The sequence below is a fragment of the Periplaneta americana genome, chromosome 12 (assembly GCF_040183065.1).
Source record: "Periplaneta americana isolate PAMFEO1 chromosome 12, P.americana_PAMFEO1_priV1, whole genome shotgun sequence".
Taxonomy (NCBI): domain Eukaryota; kingdom Metazoa; phylum Arthropoda; class Insecta; order Blattodea; family Blattidae; genus Periplaneta; species Periplaneta americana.
The window spans coordinates 52,603,617-52,626,041 of NC_091128.1; the positions used below are offsets into that span (position 1 = coordinate 52,603,617).

At 36.6% G+C, this 22,425-nt stretch overlaps 1 protein-coding gene across 4 annotated transcripts in view; it reads right to left on the reverse strand.

Annotated features, from left to right (window-relative positions):
• Axn (protein axin) overlaps positions 1–22,425 on the reverse strand; it is a 223,961-nt gene that overhangs the window by 11,100 nt on the left and 190,436 nt on the right. For all 4 annotated transcript variants that reach the window (XM_069841325.1, XM_069841327.1, XM_069841324.1 and 1 more), the window contains 3 exons: positions 15,943–16,074; positions 15,007–15,225; positions 2,745–3,011 (listed from right to left, as the gene is read on the reverse strand). In XM_069841325.1, the coding sequence (XP_069697426.1) occupies positions 2,745–3,011; positions 15,007–15,225; positions 15,943–16,074 (618 nt within the window). The remainder of the gene's footprint in view (positions 1–2,744; positions 3,012–15,006; positions 15,226–15,942; positions 16,075–22,425) is intronic.

The following is a 22,425-nucleotide window of genomic DNA, read 5'->3' on the forward strand; positions in this document are numbered from 1 at the left end:
AAAACTTACATGTGAAGTTTCTGACTCGAGTTTATTTTATCATCTTGATACTCTTTCTGTACTTTCTAATATAATGAGAAAGTAAAAATATGTAGTTGTAAATAGTCTTTTAGAAATATTTATTTAAACAAATGACAGGAATTTTGACAACAGTCATTAGCCTTTAAATCGGTCTCTAGCTTCCCAGTATCTCTGGGTTACAGTGGTTTTATTTAGTGCTGGACATAACATCAATTTCCTCCTCTGTCACATAGAGGGCAGGATGGTTGAAGGTATACTCCTAACTTGTGCAGACGCTTTGCTAGGAAACCCTGCTACAGCTCTGCTCCTCGGCTAGTCAGGTATATTAATGATGGTTGCACATTTCCATATGAAGACATGTGCGCAAAAACGATCTAACACTCAAAATCTAAAATTTTCTGATTAATGCTGCCATCTCTTAGTTGCAATGGATATTAACTATTTATGAGAGTTTTTACGTCAGGAAGCCTCGTTGAGGCTAAATATATCCCATCGAAGTTCTTGTGTTAATTGCTCTGGTCTTTCTGTAGTGTGCATAAATTTTCTATCTCATACCTGCACAAACAGCGCTCAATGAGCGCGCACGGAGTGGGAGAGCTGTGTTTACCGCTCGCCAAAACGGAAAGGAAGATATGTCAGAATGACATAGACTTGCTATAGGTAGAAGAGAGGGAAACGACCACTCAGCTATCTAGTGAAGTGCAGTGTGTAGGCCTATTCTCAGTAACCATTTCACGTTGCTTACCTACTGCCATAGTACAGTATGGAGGAATCTAAAAGACGGAACATAACATTTAATGATTTACAGCTCGAACTTATTGATCTTCAAATGTGACCTAAGGGCTAAAAATTGTTTGAATAATACTACTAGCCTGGTTGAGTTTTACAAGACTAAACATTAGCAATAATATCCACGACTACACAGGCTGGCTGTGAAAATGATTGCTATGTTTGGCTCAATATTTATATTTGTGAGCAACTGTTTTCCATAATCAACTTTAATAAAGGCAGACATCGAACATCTGTAACTGATGTTTCATTATGATCAGTAGGCTACTGTTCCTTTCAGCTGCCAACAGCATAAAACCCCGTTTTCATGTACCGATAAATAAAAATATAACAAAATGATATTGTACATTTAAGTAGCTATAGAATTTCTATTATTTCTGTAAAATAAATATTTCTTTATTAATTAATAATAGCCCAAGATAGTTTTGCAAACACTGAACGGGAATTCATTTCATAAACACTCGTACTAGTACTTCCTTTTGTGTATATTTTGTACGAGATCACCCCTTCTTCCAGTCCACCCTTATACAGAGCGCAGCTAATATCTGCATTCCGTTCATGAGCTGTGAGCCAGCTCAGAGAGGGCAAACTTTGTGCACGCCTGGTCTATCCCCAAAGAAAAGTAACCAAACAGGATAGCCAACTTGCACATTAAAACGTGATTTGTGATGAGGTTTATGGATATTAAGAAATGCTTCTAAACTCTATTTTAGATTATATCAGACTAGACTATGATTAAAATTATAAAAAATTTAGTAAGTTATTATGTTAACAATTCGTCTTGACATCTTCATTACGCATTCTTTACAGAAAAATGTTATCAATGTTGATGACCATGGAAAACTTTGTAAATCAAAAGATAGTGGACTGTACAGTTCAAACATAAATATTAGGTATGATGGCACACATATCTTCTCTGTGATCGTGATTTCGGTCTAATTGAGAAGAAAAAAAAAATACAAAAAATCTTATATTTACATACCAGATGAGTGGATGAGGTTGATTCGAAAAACCAGACTGAAAAATCCTTTCACTGTTGTAAAAATGACAACTAACATGTTATTTAATGTACGCCCATTACTAGAGAAGATAAAAGAGAGAGTAATGTTTCAGAATCTAAACAAAAGCTATTATTAAGTAAGGTAGCAAGCTATAAAGTCATTTCAAGCAATGTGAAGGTCCTCATGTATGCCACAGCAGTAGACCATGTCGAGGTCTTCTTAATTTTGCACAGTACTATACACTGTCACTGGTCCTTACATAAATGGTTGTCTACTCAACACTAAAACAATTCTAGCACCGTACTGGTGAAAGACAATGCTAACTAATAAATAATGTTTGTTTATCTGTCATATTCTTCTGTAACATAAGTTCTGAACCACATTGTTTATATAGATAATAATAATCCGTGGCATTACAGCCCATGAAGGGCCTAGACCGACCAGCCGGCTGCTGGTCTCACGCCCACATGCCGAAGCAGAGGTGGACGATCATCAAACCAGAATGGAGGTACTGTGTGGTTAGCACGATGATTCCCTCAGCCATTATAGCTGGTATGCGCAACTGGATTTCGCTACCTATCATAGCTTCCCAAATGCTTCACGATGCTGGGTGGGCACTGGTCCCATACACTGGCCGAAATTTCATGAGAAAATTTTTTCCCCATGAGGACTCGAATCAGTGCGTATTCTGTAACACGAGTCCTAGGCGGGATGCCTTAGACCGCGATGTCACGGCGTGGGACGTATATATAGATAGTATTAAAAATATAAATATGTTGGTTGGTATGTTGAGCAGTTGATGATGATGCCATTAGCAGGAAGCCTGGAAAACTGAGTAAATAAAAGTTGGAACCACTGAGGCTGAAGAGCTTATGGTTGATCTAGCACAGCTCTACTCCATGCTACTGTAACATGTAACAGAGGATGTCTTACCGATAGCTGCCTTTCTTGGGCAAATATTCCTTGAACTGCCGAAGTGTGACAGGCCGTCCAGGAATCTTGGTGCGATACGGGAACTGCTCATCACAGAATGAGAATACCACTGTAGTAAACTCTGAGCCCTCTACACAAGTAGGAGCGCTAGGTAAGGAACTGCGGCCTCCTCGTCCACTTTTGCGCAATGTTGACTGGCCAGATACTGGAGCGTCTATGGAAGTGTGCACTGTTGTACCCACAGCTTTTGAGGAAGATGTGCCAAATCTAGTGGAAAATAAAATCAGAGACCAATAATGTTATAAAGTCGATATGCCATCTAGATCTAGGATATTGCTGGATTCTATTAATTTGGCAGCAGCAGAACAATAACACTAAATATTGCGTACAATGTGCAGTTAAGTGAATTTTTTTTTAATACATTAGACCCGTCATTCCTCAGCCTTAGCCTTATTGTGCTACCTATGTTATATTAATATCGATTCATTAACCTTGTATCCTTAACTAAGGTATACAGTCAGTAGCGGCCGGTGATTGAAATCCTCGGTGAGGCCAGGTGCAACTAGTTTAAGTGCCTCAGATAGGAAATGTTTATTTATGATATTAATAATTATTATTGTTATTATATTATTAATATCATTATTACTGTATTATTATTATTATTATTATTATTATTATTATTATTATTAGTCTATTTTTATTACTATTAATGAAAAATAATAATTTCACTCACCAAATAAGCTGTTATGCTGTGAGTTTCAGTAAATGTTTCAGCGTGATGAAGCAACCCATATTATGTGTTGAAAATCCCCTTTCTTTCTTTTCTTTTTATTTTTTCCCTTGACAGCAAGGCCAACAGAGAAGTTTATTTTGCACCACATTACCACTTCACCATTTATGTTGCCCATACCAGGATGCAATAGAAACTCGCGTTTTAAGATTATCTGTCAGAAAAATTGTCAGCGATGTTGTAGGTATCTCGATAGACTCTCTCTTTATTTAAAACTTCCTTTCTTTCAATATTATTTCTTCTCGAAAAGGACACTCTAACAATGAATTAACTACACCAGCATTATTTCTCGCATTTGTTTCTGTTTATATTTTCCCGAAATACATAACAACATTGGCTCAGATTCACTACTGTACTACGAAGTACACTAGTACAACACCCTCGCTTAAGTCATAAACTAAGACGTAAGAGGAGAGAATAGTGTGGGTCTCTGCCTGCCAAAGAGCTGGAATTTTTGTTATTTATGGCCTATTTAGGAAGACAAGTCATCATTGCTATTCTACCCTTGAGGCCGGCCCATGGATGGGAGGATTGAAACCTGACCAGGCCACGAGGCCAGACAAATTGTGCCTCAGCTACAACGTTTTAAGCACAAGCTCAAAGCCCGCGAGAATACAGGAAATGCAGAAGCCAGACCCGGCACGAGCAATACTGGCCTCAGAAACAAATTTTACTGCAAAACAGATCTATATACATCACAAGCCAGACCCGGCATGAGCGATCCTGGCCTCAGGAGCAAATTTTACTGCAAAACAGGTCTATATACATCACAAAGTTTTCAAATGCTTCTACAGTGATATATACTTCATTAAAATAACTAATACATTATATAAAAACACAAAATTTGATTTCAGTTAAGCCAAGTGACTGGGGCCCGGCCTCACTTGCCTCAGTCAATCAGCTGCCACTGTATACAGTCCAGTTATGGAAGTCAGTTCAAGGTCCTTTTTGTTCTAGGGATACTTTCCCAAAGATAAGATATTTCCTGCGAATCAAAGGATTGCAGGAGCACATTATGTTTTAGTCTCCTTCCCGCATAATCTACAGTCTAGATTGCCCTCAAACATGCCCATTCCAGTCAATGATACTTTTTTTTGCACTATTTAATGTGGTACATGTAACTGACAAGTGACATACATTTTATCATTCAGCACATCATGAAATTTTCTGTTAAGATAGAATCCATAGGCAGTCTCAATTCATGATCTGTGTTCCTCATTCTGGAATATACCATATTCACGCGATTATAATACGCATTTTCTTTTTGACAAAATATAGTCATAATTTAAATTAACACTCTATTTATGCTATGAGACACTTGCTGGGAAACTGCTAACAGAAACAGCTATAGTGGGTTCGTGATTTCTTGTCTTTTACGCACTTTTCATTCGTAATTTCATGTCTATTTTTAACAACAATTATTATTAGTTCGAATATTATTTTCAACTATGGTAATGACGAACACATTTTTCTTTTATTTTCAGACTTCAGGTATACAAACTTTTCAACTTTTAACAATTGTGCATCTTTAAAAAGAAATAATTATTTTGTTGAAGGGGTGGCATGACATTGTCAATCAATGTTCTGGCATCAACCTAGACCTGTTGACCGAAAGGTCCAGTTCTGATGCTGCAAGTGAAAATGAACGTGATATACAGCTGAAGTAAGGATGTCTTTATAACCTGTGTTGATAATATAATTTTAATCTTGAGTGGTTTTTTAGCACAGGTGCATATTATATTCCGTAAATGTGGTAAATAGCATAGATTGTGAAGGAGTTGCTCCATACTTTTGTCCTCTTTCCCAGTTATGACTATAGTAATCCTATATGATAGTACATATAGATGATAGCAGCAGTTGCAGTATAGTCCTCCATAAGCAATGCTGTCTGTCATAGTAATTTCTTTCTTGACCATATGCCCTACCCCATATTTTTCTCCACTGAAATACATTTTACTCTCCTATCTCTACCCCATCGATATTTTTACATTAAAGAAGAAGTAAAAAAAAATTGTTTTGCGAAACTGTTTTGCTTTGCCTTTTGATTGTAAAACAAGGTTTATTTAAAGATCCCCTGACGCTGTTGCAGTAGTGGCATACTTGTCTTTATGAATCTTGGAGCACGTATCTTCAGCACTACAGGGTTTTCAACCATTGTTTTATATATGGTTCTGGATTCCAGCACTATAAAGGTGGACCATTTGTTTATAAACATCAAAGAAGATATATTAGGGAACAGCAAGAAATGATCTAAGATCAACACAGATCTTGGTGTAAAAATATATATCTTCATGTACGAAAACTTAGGTACCCATACACATATAGCTCGATTTGAATAACATTTTCACTTCTCTATACAATTAATTAAAAATTGTAGGTTCCCATATGTGTTATAGTCTCCATGACAGAACTATTCATAAGTAGTTACTTACTACAAGAATCTTGAAGGAGTGCACTTGCACATATATTGGGTGATATACATAAAGAAGAGATATTGCTCTTTTCTCTCATTCTGGAGAAACTCCTCGCATTCACATACAAAAAGCTTGCTCACTCTGTGAGCAATATTCCCCTCCAAGTGAAGTTTCTCAACATGCTCTGCCACAGAGCAATTACTCTGACTTTGGTATACATAAACAAGAACAAGAAGAGAAACCTAAATAGATGACTCCAGTTTAGTTGAACTATGTGTTTCAAGTGCAATGGATGAGTGTAATGTGTTAGATCTATCTATCTTCGTAGTGTATCCAGCTATTTGCTGACAACACGTGTTCCACTATGTTTCACTATGAATTTCCTCTTCTTACAAATGATGGGTAAAAAGCACGATGCTGGTTGTATATTTCAATAGCCACATTCCAAAGATGAGGTGTATTCAGTATATATTGTAATGTGCTAGATGAACCGAGAAAAGTTTATAAAGCTTGCAGAGATTCTCCATCAGTTGATTATAATGATTTCACAGATTTCAGAAGGAAAATATCACTTGGTAGAGCAACACCTTCTAGGGGAATCTAACGAAACTAGAGGTGGATCTTCATGTAGTGAAGAAAATATGCACATTTCGTATGTTACATTGGTGATCTGATTTCCAGACTGTGAAGTAAGTATTAGCATGTCTGATCGTGAAATCCTGATTGGGACAAGTTACCTGGTTGAGGTTTCTCCCAAGATTTTCCCTAAACCAATTAAAACAGATACAGTGTTAAAAGTTGTGTAATCAAGGTGTATAATCAAGATATAGAAACGGAATTGCTGGGGTAACTATCAGCATTGGACCTTGCACTTATTTCTCCATCATAATTACACTTCCCCTCTTTCATCATTACCACCATCATCATCATTATCATCTCCTTTTCTTTCCCATATTTTGGATTTGCTCTGATGTAGACTTGGCTGCGGACGGCCACCAAACTGGACTCCACTGCATTTTTTATTTCAGTAGGTTATTTTACGACACTTTATCAACATCTTAGGATATTTAGTGTCTGAATGAGATGAAGGTAATAATGCCGGTGAAATGAGTCCGGGGTCAAGCACCGAAAGTTACCCAGCATTTTCTCATATTGGATTGAGGGAAAACTCCGGAAAAAACCTCAACCAGGTAACTTGCCTGACCGGGAATCGAACCCGAGCCACCTGGTTTCACAGCCAGACGCGCTAACCGCTACTCCACAGGTGTGGACTACTCCATTGTATGTGGTTGTGCTATGTACTGTGCTTTCTTTCCTGAAGCTCATAGTGCTCGTGGGTCTTGGGGTTGTGAGATAGCGTCAATCCCTACGCAAAAAGGTAGCAAAGAGATTCTTTAGACTGTAGGGGAGTTTGGGGATAGCCTGCAGGGAAATCTATAGTGCGGGAGGCCTTAAGGCATGCATATTACACCATTTTATTTTGGGTAGTACAGGGACATCATTTTAGTTTTACTAACATTTTTAATATTAACCTGGCTATACCTTTGGATCAATACCGTTTGCTACCCCCTTCCACGACTGGAGTTCAATGATACTGGCGTAATGTACAAACAAATCACTTTACTAGGTATAGGAGGGAAGAAAAGTAGTTCATCCATTTATGTAAACTTGGAAATATCGCGATTCTGAGTTTGATAATTTTCATTAGATTTTTGTTTAATCAAAATACAGTACAGCATTAACAATGAGTGTTTTTACTCACGAAATGAGCTGTTCATGTGGACGTATTCATTATACAGTGTAGCCTATATTATACTGTCTATAGCACATAAGCGTACAATATAGAGAATGAAGTTAAATTGAAAAATAATCATAATATGGATATTTAAACACATTTTTGAACATGGTGGCCATTCATTTCAATACAGGCTTCAGTTCTAATGTGCATATTATCGCACTATAGACTATTGCAACTAATCCCAATTACCAGTTTCGTCCTTCGTACTAGTAACTCATGTTGAAATAATTCTGTATCTACTCTATAAAAGAGTACCTTACGCACTGTAAATTCAATCTTCACTTCCGCCCGATCCGAAAAGATAAAATTGCTCAGACATACTATCTACTGTCCGTCCAAGTGGTTATGTCGTAGGGTCGTAGAAAGGGGGCAAATCACGTGACAGTTAATTACTTAACAAGGCCCTTTTATTTAAATTATTTGAAACAGTTGTATAATATTACATAGACATCCAATTCCTAACAGAAATTAATGTTCTCAGAAAAGAGCTAAGACAGCCCAGCCACTAGCTGGCGAATAAAAGCTGGTGGGGGAAACCGGGATATGATGTAGGCAAATGGACGACAGTACCTGTGCGAAAATGATTCACTATTGAAAGCTCTTTCGTCACTGGAAAACGCGAACATATTTTTGGAATGTACCGTTTACTATGACCTTAAGGCTACTATGACTGTATATGCGGTCTTGGATCTGTGTGGAGGATGGTTGAGCTTCATTAGTAGAAGGGGTGGGAGTGAAGTACATTCAAAAACTCAGGTACAATAAAAATTGAAGTAAAAATAAAATGATGTCCATGCACAATTAGTCCACACAAGCGGCCTAAGTGCGAAGACAGTCCCCAGCCAATTCCCCTCCTCTCAAGGGGAACAAGTAGAAGCTTACAAACTAATGAATGAAATAACAAAGAAGGTTCATCTGTGTATCAAATTTCCTTCAACTGTCAACACAACTGAAGCTGCTAAAGCTGAATAGCAGGAATGGTATAGGTATTTTGATTGCACACGTGTTGATTAAAAAAAAAGAACAAGCAGTTACGAAGACAACTACGTTACAAGAAAAGAAGCAGTAAGTGTTATGTGCATGATACATTAATTCTAAAGAAGATTTCACTGGTGTAGATGTGAGGTATTCTGGGTCAGTACATGATTCTGAATATGGAGGAATTCTGATGTTCACGGAGTAAGAGTGAAAATCTGGCGAATCCACTACTTTTTGTTGACAATGATATGGGCTCATGACACTATACCGAAATGTCGTAACTAAAGAAATATGCTTCGGCTAGGTAAAGCAATGCTGTCCTATTTTACAAAATAAGAATACATACAGAAAAGGGTACTTTCAATTATCTTATTTTATTCTACTTAATACGGCTCAAAATCTTCATGAGGATGCTTATGCAATCCCACAAAATGAGGAAGAAGACGGTGCTCAGGGAAATGAAATAGCATGTATTAGAGATAGAGGACAGATGAAACTGCTGGAAAAATACATGGCTTCCAAAATTAAGTAGTAACTCATATTTATAACTAGCTCAAAGTACCTGATATCTTCCTTCTCTTTTTAAGAAGTGTTCTGTAAAGACATCCTACTGACTCATAAAACTTTGGACACCCCTTAAAATTGTCATATTTCTTAATTTTGGACATTACTAGAAATTTTAATGGTCCTTCATACAAAATTTGGACACACATTATAATGTTGTGATTCTCTAACACAAATTTTGTACTCATTTAAAATCCAGTTTCAATGTATGGAACCTATTTAAAGAGCTAGTTTATTGGGTGGATAAAATATTTAGCTTGAGACATGAAATTCCTAAAAGGCCTCTAATGTCGCAAGATTGTGTAATAATTTACAGCCTATAACCACTTAGAAAAAGTAAATTTTCTATAAAAATTATATAGGGCATATATAAAATTTACCCGTTATATAGGGTTTATCCATGGGCACAGAATAACAATCTTTGAACAGATTAATCATTTAGTACACAATACGCGTATTTATTAAAAAGAACTTTAAAATGAAGCTTCATGTAATTTGTAGTGCTGATTGATGTACTCCCATTGAAACATAATAATTTAAGCTATATGATCATCATCATTATTATTATTATTATTATTAATATTATTATTATTATTATTATTATTATTATTATTATTCCCCATTGAAACATAATAATTTAAGCTATTTGATCATCATCATCCTCAATAAGAAAATTTACATATTAAATTTGATAATACATTTAAAATGTAAGTCTATTGTAATTTTTAAATTTTTAATTTGCCCATAAAACAATATATTACAAAATAACGATATAAAGAATCAGTTTCACTGCAATTTATATTTTCGTATCCTACTTCTTACAATATGAAAAACATTACAGCACTACAACAGACTACATGATACATGTATATTTCCCTCAAATATGATTTAAAAAATAATATATATCATATTTTGCTAACAATAATATTTATGTTCAAAGGAATCTTGTTTAAACTTCAATAATATTTACAAATATTGCATTTATTTTATTAGTGTATGTTTAATAACCTCACTCAGCACGGTTATAATGGAGTTTTCTTGCCCATTGGGTCAAGCAAGGTCTCCTCCCAATCCTTCAGTAATATCCATTTATTTCGGATTGTTTTCAAATCTCTTTTTTTTTTTTTTTGCTCTACTTTTCACATTGAAGATTCTTTTTGTTTTTTGTTATCTATACCTCTTTTCAGTCTGAACCAAATTCTTTTTATACATTTTTGTATATTTCGACTACTGTTTTTATTACTGTCAATTTTTCTTGTCTGATATCCGATAAATTATATTAAAAAAATATATCAAATACTGATTTATGATTTCCACAAACCCTGCTTGAGATTCACTCCTCTTTCTTCCTCTCTTGCTATGTTGTATTGAAATGTGACAGTCGCATTATGAACTTCAGGTGCAACTCTTCACCTTATCATCATCACCAGGAATTTGTGTAGTCTGGAGTAGACACGTTTATACAGCTGCACGAGATAACGAATGGAAGCGGAGTAAATTGTCAGAGCAACGTCGATGCGGCTGCATGCTGTTTTTATGTGTATAAAAAGAGAAAATTCTCTTAGCTCATATATTGCTCAAGAGAGACTTCTCCCGAGAATTTGCTCTTTTTATGTATATCACCCAATGTCTTAAACAAATGGTGTTTAACTTTTTCGAGCTCTTACAGATTCTTCTCTTTCTATGGAACAGTTTGTTGGTAGTACCAAGAGACAGTCCTGCTGCTAACTTCAGAATGCTGTTTATAGCAAATATGGTAGCAGAATTCTGCAGTGCTTGGGAAAAGTGACATAAGTCAGTTTCCACAAACCTGGTTTGATAATTTATTGACAACTTACACTGGTTTATGTCGATTTGATTTTTTTCTGTATGAATTATTGTAATGGGAAGAATACCTATGTATTTTTTTCCACGCAAACAGATGTTCCATAAGTTGTCAATAAGTTATCAAAAAAGGTTTGTGGAAACTGACTTGTGTCACTTTTCCCGAGCACTACAGAATTGTTCTTGACATGTGCAATGAAGGTACTTTTTGTCTGTGTTACTGCTACAAGTGTGAACATATTTACTCACTAATTTTTCGTGGTCACAGTCATTTTTATCGCCAACTGTCAACAGACCACTTCATTTAGAGGGTATAGAGAAGACAGAATATAATAATACAGTGAAACCTCTCCTTACGGACATCCCCAAGATATGGACACTCCTCATATACGGACAGATTTTATGTCCCAACTGAAAAAATATAGAAATAATGATAAATTCAACTCTCGTTTACGGACACTCTCAGACACGGACACGGACAGCTGTTTCACAGTCCTAAAGCTTGCTTTACCTCCTGACTGCGGACAGAACTTGGATTTCAAGACCTAATGTGTTACAAAAATGGAAAACTTACTTTTGAGAACTGTACAGAAATTCCTTAACATGAAAGAAAACAATAAGGGTCTCGTAGGCTACCTCTAGCCCAGCTGGTTAACCCTTGTTAGCTGGAAGTGGGTGGATAAACAAAGTCATAAAATTTAACCTGTCTGATTGGTCTAGGTTTCCACGATTGTGAAATTGTATTCGACAAATGATAGAGATAGTAGGATTATTCTCTTCACTTCAATCAGTTGTTCGGTTTCGAGAGACATGGCACCTGAACATAAAGGTTAAGTTGAAAACTGTAAATTACAATACTACATAACTGTAGACTTAGAATGAAATTGCATGGCACAGCACTGTATTTTCCTTTTTCGGTCTTATCTACTGTAGTTCAAAGTTGCATAGAATTTACTGCAGTACAGTAAACTGTATTTAGACTTAAACTACAGTAATACATTTCATTTAAAGCGTGAAGGGATACATAATGCATATTATAAATTTACTGTTAGATTGGGGAGCCTCCCTCCCAATAAAGGACACCTCCCAGATGCGGACAGTTTGTTATGTCCCTTCGATGACTGTAAATGAGAGGTTTCACTGTATTATGTTTGATCTTACAGCCTAATGATAAGCAAGGATGATGGCTTGCAGACTTCAATTTCAAAATGAGTCAGAAACATTCAAGAAACCATGCCTGGAGTTTCATCATTCACAGATAAGATATTTTTAACAACATAAAATGCCTGACTTTTATTCCCCCCTGCCCTCCCTTTTTTTAAAGCCATCACTTCTGGCTGGATTTGAACCCACAAATTTCGATCTGATAGGCATGGTAACCACTGGGAATGACATGTATGAAAGTGTTCCTAGTTAATAGTTTCATCTATTCACATTATCTATACATAAATAATGCAATAAATTAAAAAAAACACACACACGCATGCACGCACACACACAAAAGAAAAAAAAAAGAAGACTTTCTTCACTTAATATAATAACTTGCAGTACTTATTAAGATCACAAAGCTTAGGCCGTTCTATAATCAGAAATTTATTCTCTAATTAATTGTTATGTTTTAATTAACGACGCTCGCAACTGCAGAGGTTATATCAGCGTCGCCGGATGTGCCGGAATTTTGTCCCACAGGAGTTCTTTTACATGCCAGTAAATCTACTGACATGAGCCTGTCGCATTTAAGCACACTTAAATGCCATCGACCTGGCCTCGACTTTATTCTCTAAAATCTAAAAAACTATAGTGGTGATGCTTTGAGAATGAGGCTGGCAGTTCTCTGCAGGATTGTCAGGATCATGTGTGGTTGTTGAAAACTTTATACTGTCTAGTCTTAATATAAAATTTCAACATTTTTCTTGATGCTACTGACACTAAAAGCACTATCACACTACTCTGTCATTTACTTCAAAATTCATTTATACAGACTAGGCCATAGTATATATCAAGACTGTACTTAAAATCAGCTATAAGAAAGCTGAAATCTTCAAGAGACATGAACTGCAGCATACTACAGAACTGCTTAGTACACTCTCAGGGAAGTGATGAGCAATGACTGAAGCAAGTTCTATTGAACTATAAGATAACATTACAGTCCATCGCTGTGGAGTAATGATTAGCATGTCTGTGAAACGAGCAGGCTCAGTTTCATATTCTGGTTGGGGTTTTTCCCTAACCAATTGGAGTAAAACTGCTGGGTAACTTTTGGCATTGGACCTTAGGCTCATTTCGCTATCATTTATTCATTTACCATTGTCATCATGGTTAAGTTCATGATGCAGCATGCTGTATTCATACAAGAGTGCGGCGACAAATATAATTAACAGAATGGAAATGGTAAGCACAATAAGCCTCGGGCTGCAATGCAAGCCTTCAGCCCCTCCTGTCAAAGAAAGAGAGAGAGAGAGAAAACATTATGAAGTTGCTACAGTAATGTAAATAAAACTCACAAGGGATATGTTAACAAATTCATGTTGAAACTTCTCCTCAAACTGCAGACACTGCTAGATCTCTACAGCAAATAGAAAAATACAAAAAGTTAGTGAGCATACAAACTGTAGGCTAAGGTTACGAAACTGAAGCTTGAATAAAAAAAATTATCGAAAAACTGAGAGCTCCTGGCTGTGAATAATGTGCATACGTATATGTTTGTTTCCCTCCTGGATAACACCTAAAGTTCATACTTTCTTTTGGTGTTCTTTCTTTTTTTTTTTTGTTTCTTGCAGCTTGATACGGGAATTTATTTGTTAAAATTGTTATATGCTTTACAATGTAAACTGATGCAATTTATATCATTACTATTTATATTATTTTGAAAAGAGATTTTATAACCTATAAAATTTGTATCATCATGCCAAAAATTTATATTATTTTGTAATAAAACATATTTTTAAAATCAAACCTAACTTCAACGATAGCGTCGTAATGGAGACTGAAATTGAAAATCTGAAAAAGAAACCAGTTCCAGTTTGTAATCCATTATTTATTGAAATGAAACATCTTTCAGCAGCCTTCTATTGCTCCCTCCCTCTCTCTCTCTCTCTCTCTCTCTCTCTCTCTCTCTCTATATATATATATATATATATATATATATGAAATATGAATAATTCGTCTGTCATTTGTTAATATATTTCTTTGTACTTTTCTCACATCTGCATTAAATTTCTCCACTACGTCTAATAGTAGCCAAATTCATTTTCTAGGCATTCATTTTCGTTTCTATTTCATATAATACAATGGAAGGGGTAACAAAATTCCACAGTAGAAGCTATCACGACTTCCTAAATAATATAAATCAAGGCGATTCGAAACCAAACATTACTAAAATGTTACTTTCGTCCACTGAGTCGTGCCTCAGTGCAATTATCTTGTTCTGGAAACAGGATTTAGCTCTTGATCGCGATCGGGACCGTGACACATTACAAACCTGATCGCGATTAGGTCGATAATCGCAATTAGTGACTGTAGTCTGTCACCAGTATAAGTCACGTAACTATGGAGGAGAGCAATTCAACTATTTTCTCAAAGTATGTGCTGCTGTTTGTTAATACTGTACAAGATTCTCAGTAATTTTCAGCCCTTTACAATTATAGTACATTTTTGTGTATCTGCTGTAGAGATCTGTGTATGCAGTTTGAGGGCAGGTTTCAACATGAGCTCATTAACATTTCCTGTATCAGTAACAGTGAGAGGGAGGTCAAGTTCTCCAACTTTCTATTCCCCACTAATGAAGAGTCGTCACAGTCATTTTCTTTGCGTCATCACTGCAATAACAAAATTATGGTAAGAGAATTTCTTTTTGTTTCAATTAATAATTTCTAATCTATTAACTACATTTACCTCTGACGTCCTGTTTTCGCACGACCTTCCTCTTCTAACAGCCTGCGTCTTGCCTCCTCTAACTGTGTGGCAGTGTGTGGAAGAGGTAATGGGGGCATCGATGGGTCTGCTACAAATGGCTGAGCAGGACCCCAAGCTCCACCAGGACCTGCTACTCCATTACTACTGCGTTCCAGAGAGCCAGACCGTGATGTGCTGTAAGCTGCTTTTCCTCTGTGTCTGAAAAGAAAGCACAATATTTAACATAAATATTACATATACCTACATGATTCAAACTCCTCTATTTAAATTAACATTCCAAACAATAAACTTACTGAAGTTTAGAGCAATGTCTATTCAGAGAGTAACATTACTTATAAATAAATATGATAAGAATATTGACTTTATACCGAAATAAGGTATAAAAAATTATTACAAAACACAAAAAATTAAATAATATGACGATACACATATAAACAATCATGGAAGTACACACAAATCACAGTAGTGTCTTGCATTACAGGCACTATGTTCAGTTCAAGTTTGTCGAGAATGGCGAAATTCAATATTCGCCAATGTTTGCTCTGCAGAGGAAGCCTATTCCACCTTGTTATTAAATATTCACTATCCTCCCTTCATGTTTTAACTGTTTAATGATTTTAACACAGATCTTGCAATTAGTTTTCATATAAAATAAGACGAAATTTGTAATGTCTTGATTGCCTCTCTCATGTTCGAACATTGCAGGACACTAAATCACAGTGTGCACAAAGTTCTGCCAGAATAACAATCTGAACAAAAATGAAACAATATGTAAGTAGATTATAAATAAAAAAAAAAGAAGAAAATGGAGAAGTACTGAATGATGATGATGATGATGCATTTTCCTTGGGAACATTTCAGTTGTAATAGTGATAATAAAAAAATCCTTTAACATTAATTATAAGTTGAGATTACCTGGTTGCTACAGGAGAAGTTGCAGATGCAGCACTCCCTCGTATCCGGTACTTAGTACCCTCTCTTTCACTGTGACAGTGGGACCCACCAGACACTTGCTTCTCACTTTCCAACAGCCATGACAATACTCGACTGTGGACATCATATAACATTGTTGTTGTTTAGTCGACTGTACGAAGACAGGTCTGAACCTCACAAGTGACACCAATAAGGCACCATTTATGAGGCAACTAATTCAGGAGGCTAGTTCCTTTCCCCCTCCATTGCATACATTGCCAACTACATAGGTTGGATAAAAAGTTATGGCAACACTGCTGTCACGTGACGATGGTGCATTCGAGAGCTGCCAGCTGTGTGGACATGAACAAGGACTGTTAGATGAGTTAGTGCAGCCAGCGGCGACAGTACTCTGTCAATCTACTGCAGTGTGTAGAACGGGATAGTGCGAGTGCCATAAGACCACGTTTACAAAACTAGAGCAACGTTCCTGGATCAAAATTGAAGTGACACAAGGTCGTAGTGCACAAGAATGTTTTCAGGGACTGAGTGAAGCATGTGCTGATGCAGCGTTGCTATATCTCACAGTGGCACGATGGGTTAAAGCGTTCTGGGAAGGCAGGGATGCTGTTCAGGACAACCTCTGTACAGGACGACCCTGAGTGGAGGACAACACAGTTCAACTCCTTGCTTCTCTGTTGGATGCTGATCGCCGATGAACTGCATGTGAGTTAGCAGCAGAAGCCGGAGTATGCCACAAAACTGTGCTCCACATTCTGCAAGACATTCTGGGTTACCGCAAAATTACAGGGCGTTGAATACCCCATGAAATTTCCGAGGTTTAACAATGGCACCGCTATGCAGTCTCACTGGCCTTGTTGGACCGGTACCAAAGGAAAGATGACGACTTTCTTGGACGAATCGTCGCTATGGACGAAACCTGGGCTCGGTCATATGAACCAACCAAACTTGAAACGTCAATCAAATGAATGGAAGCATCCCGGTTCTTCTCGTCCGAAGAAAGTGCACCCTACACAAAGTGCTGTGAAGGTGATGTTCATTGTGGCGTATGACATTGATTGGGTAATACTGCACCATGCTGTACCTCCAAGGCAGACGGTAAACGCAGACTACTACTGCAGGTTCCTGCAGCACCACCTTCGTCCAGCCCTCAGGAGAAAACGACGACACTTGGTCATCATTCTTCATGATACTGCAAGGAGTCACACCACTGCTGCTGTCAAGGACCTCTTGCGCCGCTGGCAATGGGAGATTCTGGAACATCCACTGCACTCACCCGATATGAGTCCATGCGATTACGATCTTTTCACCAAAGTGAAAGAACCACTGCGAGGGACCTGGTACAATACCAGAGATGAACTTATCCATGCTGTAGGGCGATCAATAAGGAACATCAACAAAGATGGACGCGCTGATGGTGTACGACGCCTTCCAAACATTTGGCAAAAGGTAATAAATAGGGGGGGGGGGCGACTATATAGAAGGTACATAAATGATGTATTCGTGTGAATAAAGCCATGTCAGAAATATCGAACTGTTGCCATTACTTTTTATCCAGCCCTAGTAACTACATATTACACATCAGACTTCAGATGTATAAAAACAATATTGTTCTTCCCCTGACACATATCGTCAAGTGAGATGTACTGCCTGATAATACATGTACATATCAGCTAGAACCTCAATCAGAGACACATATAACATTAGTGTAACAAAAATTCAATAATAGAAAATAAACTCTGATGGAGTATCGAAAAATACTCTTAATGAGATACTCATCACGAGTTCTTTCAGTATGAAACTAGCAACGAATTTACTGTATACCTTCTATATTACATTTCAAACTGTGCTGTACACCACTTGCTTCTTAACCATATGAAGACAAAGCTCTTCTTTCTCCATGATTACTTTTCTACTATGCAATGTATGAAAACTTTTAAAATTAATATCAAAATGATTACATGCACATATAAAGGTTCTTCGAAAGTATCAGTAACACATAATTGCAATTACAATTGAATGAGGAAATTTGCAACAAAAAGCAGAGACACGTCAAACCTTGCAATTAGAAATAAATATGTTTACAGAAAGAAAATGCCTTTGCTATCTTTTTCCCAAACTGAGTTATTAATGATTTCATGCTATACATACTTAGGGCCAACAGTGTAAAGAGAAACAACACAAATTCCATCATTTGCTGTGTCTTTACATCAATCAACTATATTTTGATGTAAGGAGAAACAACACAAGTTCAGGACATGTGTGATTACTCAATAACTTTACCGTAACTTTCCTTTATTTCATTGGGAAAGTCACACGTAAATAGTTGATCCTACTGAATAATTGCTTGCCTGCAATTTTGGTTGGTAAACTTGCAAAATTAAGCAAATGTACTGTAACAAATTTTCGCAGTCAGAAAATGTCAGACACAAATGAATCTGCTGCTCAAGATTTTGTTCTACAAAAGAAAAAGAGAAAGAATATAGTAGATGTAAGATAGTGTGAAGCAATTAAAAAGGCAAGGGTGAAAATGAACAATATATAAATAGCAAAGGAAACCAGACTGAACATAAGCACCATGGTTTTGATTGCAGGAAAGTTATAATCAATGACTGGAACTATGGCGGAATGCCTTTTTAAATGTGTTACATCTGTGTTAAATTTAAGAGTGAATTTGTACGAATTACATCTTTGGGACTGGAATAATGGAAATTTTAATTTTTCGTTTTTAATATAAATGCCTTATTTGCAAAATAAATGCCTTAATTTAATGATTTCCTTGTTGTTTAAATTAAAACTGTCTGCCTGTACATTTAATTTATTTCTATAACTGTAACAATGAAAATATCGAAGCTCTCCAGTCAGTTCATATTACCTTTGAAAGTGACGAGTTTCACATTATAAAAATATAAAAGTAAAGGTTTGCCTTCAGATAAGTTCATACTTTCTTTGAAAGCAACAATGAATGTGGCAGTTAGGAATATAATGACAAGGTTAAAATTAACTTCTTGTTTTATACTATCTTTCTTTCAGTTTTAAAGTGACATCAAAAACTTTTTCCTTGCATTTTTAACTATGTCCTGATTGTATCTATGCAGTGTAAAAATATTACCATGGCTACTAAAATTTACCATTAAGCAAAGATTCCATAGTATAGTCAAAAAAACATGGTACAATAAAAATGCAAGGAAAAAGTTTTGATGTCATTGTACTAAGGGGATCCAGGAAATAACGACCGTTTTGTTGTAATAATTAAAAAAAAAATATTTATTTGAAAAAACAAAGTCTGTTACATAACTGAAGCTTCCTTTACTTCTCTACATAATCACCACCTACATTTAAACATTTGTCGTATCTGTTCACTAGCTTTAGAATTCCCGTGTTATACTCCTCTGCCGCCAGTTCATTAAGCCAGGTGTTCACTGTCTTCTTCAACTCTTCATAATTTCCAAAACGTGTACCACCCAGAAAGTCTTTCAGCTTAGTGAAAAGGTGAAAATCGCTAGGAGCAAGGTCTGGACTATAGGGCGGATGATCAAAGATTTCCCAACCGAATTGATCCAGCAATTCTCGAGTTGAAGCAGCAGTGTGCGGGCGGGCGGGTGGGCGTTGTCGTGAAGAAGCACAACTCCTCTCGAAAGCATTCCTTGCCTCTTGTTTTGGATGGCTCGCCGTAGTTTTCGTAAAGTCTCACAATAACGATTTGCATTGATTGTGGTGCCTTTTGGCATGAAATCCAGCAAAAGAACACCTTTGTGATCCCAAAAGACAGTAGCCATGACTTTTTGTGTTGAGAGAGTCTGTTTGAATTTTCTCGGTTTCTTGGGTGATGAGGGATGATGCCACTGACGTGATTGGCGCTTGGACTCTGGGGTGTTGTGAGACACCCAGGTCTCATCACCAGTCACAATTTGATCAAGAAAGGCGTCTCCATCTGTGTGATATCGCATCAAGAATGTCAATGCTGAGGCCATTCTCTGAGTTTTGTGTTGGTCACTCAGTTGCCGTGGAACCCATCGTGCACAGATTTTGTGGTAGCCAAGATGTTGCGACACAATTTCACCAAGCAAAGAACGAGAAATGTCAGGAAAGGCAATATGCAATTCGTCGAGTGATGTGCGCCTGTCTTGCAAGATTCTGTCGTTCACTTTAGTCTTCAGGTCTTCTGTGATGAGTGATGGGCATCCGGGTCGAGTTTCATCGTAGACATTTGTTCGCCCATTGTTGAACATTTCGCACCATTTTCTCACATTTCTTTCATTCATTACAGTATTACCATACACTTCTTTCAATTGCCGGTAAATTTCTGCAGGTTTCAAATGTCAGGCATTCAAAAATCGAATCACACTCCTCACCTCACAGTCGGCGGGATTATCAATCACGTCGTTCATTTTGAAGTAACACAAAATGCACAATGGCGACTTGTTGCAACCAGTACTCACAACATTATGAGAACACATGTTAAGGAAGCCAGTTGACCTTCAAACAAGGAAAGGGAGTCAGCTGCGCGGCGGGTATGCACGAACGGTCGTTATTTCCTGGATCCCCCTCGTAATTTATCAGTTGTTGCATAAAGTAGCTCTACTAGTAACATGCCTAAATCCAGTGTGCCTTTACGCAGTAAAATGGCAAAATTACATTAATACATTTGGATCAGACATGTTTTCAACTGATGGCCAAATTCTTCTATGCAAAATAATATGTGAGCATGAACACTAAAAAAATACTTCGCATCTCAACAGCCAAACACAAAAATGCACTTTCAAAGGTTACTAAGCCATTTGACTTATGCTCGAAAGTCCTATATTAAGACATGTTTTTGGAGAAATATACCAATGAATCTGTGCCTAGCGAGTGAATTTTGCGAAAAATATACTTAAATGAATGTTATGATTCCTGAATGAAAGTTATTCAAGACAAAATGAAAAATAAGATGATTTGGATCTCAATTGATTAGTCATCTGATCATACAGGTTTACAGGCGCACGCGCGCATGTGTGTGTGTGTGTGTGTGTGTATATATATATATATATTTTTTTTAAAGTTAACTTTCTATTCTGAATTTGTTATTTTGGTATATTTTAGGTACTACCAGACAACATGATAATTCTACTCTTTATTTCTATTTCTCATCACTTAACTGATCCACAGATAGATTCACAGTACACGGCAAGCTTTATAATATGAAAACTGTGTCATCTGACAGGGGACAGAACATGACCTTAAAAAAAAAAAAAATTGATTGTAATGTGTAACTAATAAGCCAATACAATTTCATGAAACTTTGCTGTCAAGTGTAGATAGAAACATTTTTGAACTTCAAAATTACAAGAAAACATCCACCACAACATCAACATAAATGTACGAATTGATTAATCAGGTAAATAATAATATAAGCCTAAAACTATGTTTTTCTTTGTAGCCTTTTTTTTTTTCCTATTTCAGTTGTTTATAATACTTTTTTGTCTGCCTTTTTTTAAAATTCATAATGCCTGACTTTCGGTCTTTGGTTATAATAACCTATTATAATGTAATGTATTTTGTGTCATATAAAACTAAAGCTGTACTAACTAAATTATATATTTTTAACTGAAACTGTGCGTGTTCAACTTCCTATTTACAGATGCAGCATGAATTGTATGCCAGAAAAGTGAAGGAAAGGGATAAGATAGAACTATATACAAAGTTTATAGATTTGGAAACTAAAAATGAACAGGATGCTAACTGCAGAGCCTTATAGAGGTACAACCAGTTGCAAGGAGAAGATCTCGGCTGGGTAATGATGGAGAGAAGAAACCCAAGGGACAATCCTATGTGTATTGGTTGTCAGCATCTAACAGTAGAGTACAAGTTTGTAAAACTGATTTTTTAGTACTTTCGGTATTACTACTGAGAGAATAAGGAGATTGTAATTCACTAAAGAATGGCAAGTTTCCTACTGATATGAGAGGTAAAAGTCATCCTGTGCGTGTAATTCTGGCTATAGATGGTGGCCTAATTTCTATAGGAAAAATGTATTACTGTAGGGACTAAAGGAAAAGGAGTACCACGTCACAACAAGCAGCAATTTTAGATTTCTGACTTGTTTCATTATTCTAGCAAACAACAAGGCGCAGTACTAGCCAAAGTCCACCACTGTGGAGTAATGGTTAGCATGCCTGACCGTGAAATGCGTGGGCCTGGGTTCAAATCCTGGTTGAGGTTTTTTTTTCCAGAGTTTTCCCGCAACCCATGAAGAGTAAATGCTGGGTGACTTTCAGCGCTGGACCCTGGACTCATTTCACCGGCATTATCACCTTCATCATTCAGATGCTAGATACCACAACAGTTGATAAAGCGTTGTAAAATAACCCACTAATAAAAAAATAGCCAAAAAGTACATAGATGGTTTAGAAGAACATTCTTTTGTGTTGGATGAACTATCTTTAATACTACCAGTTCCAGCACTCTAGGCCTATAATGAAA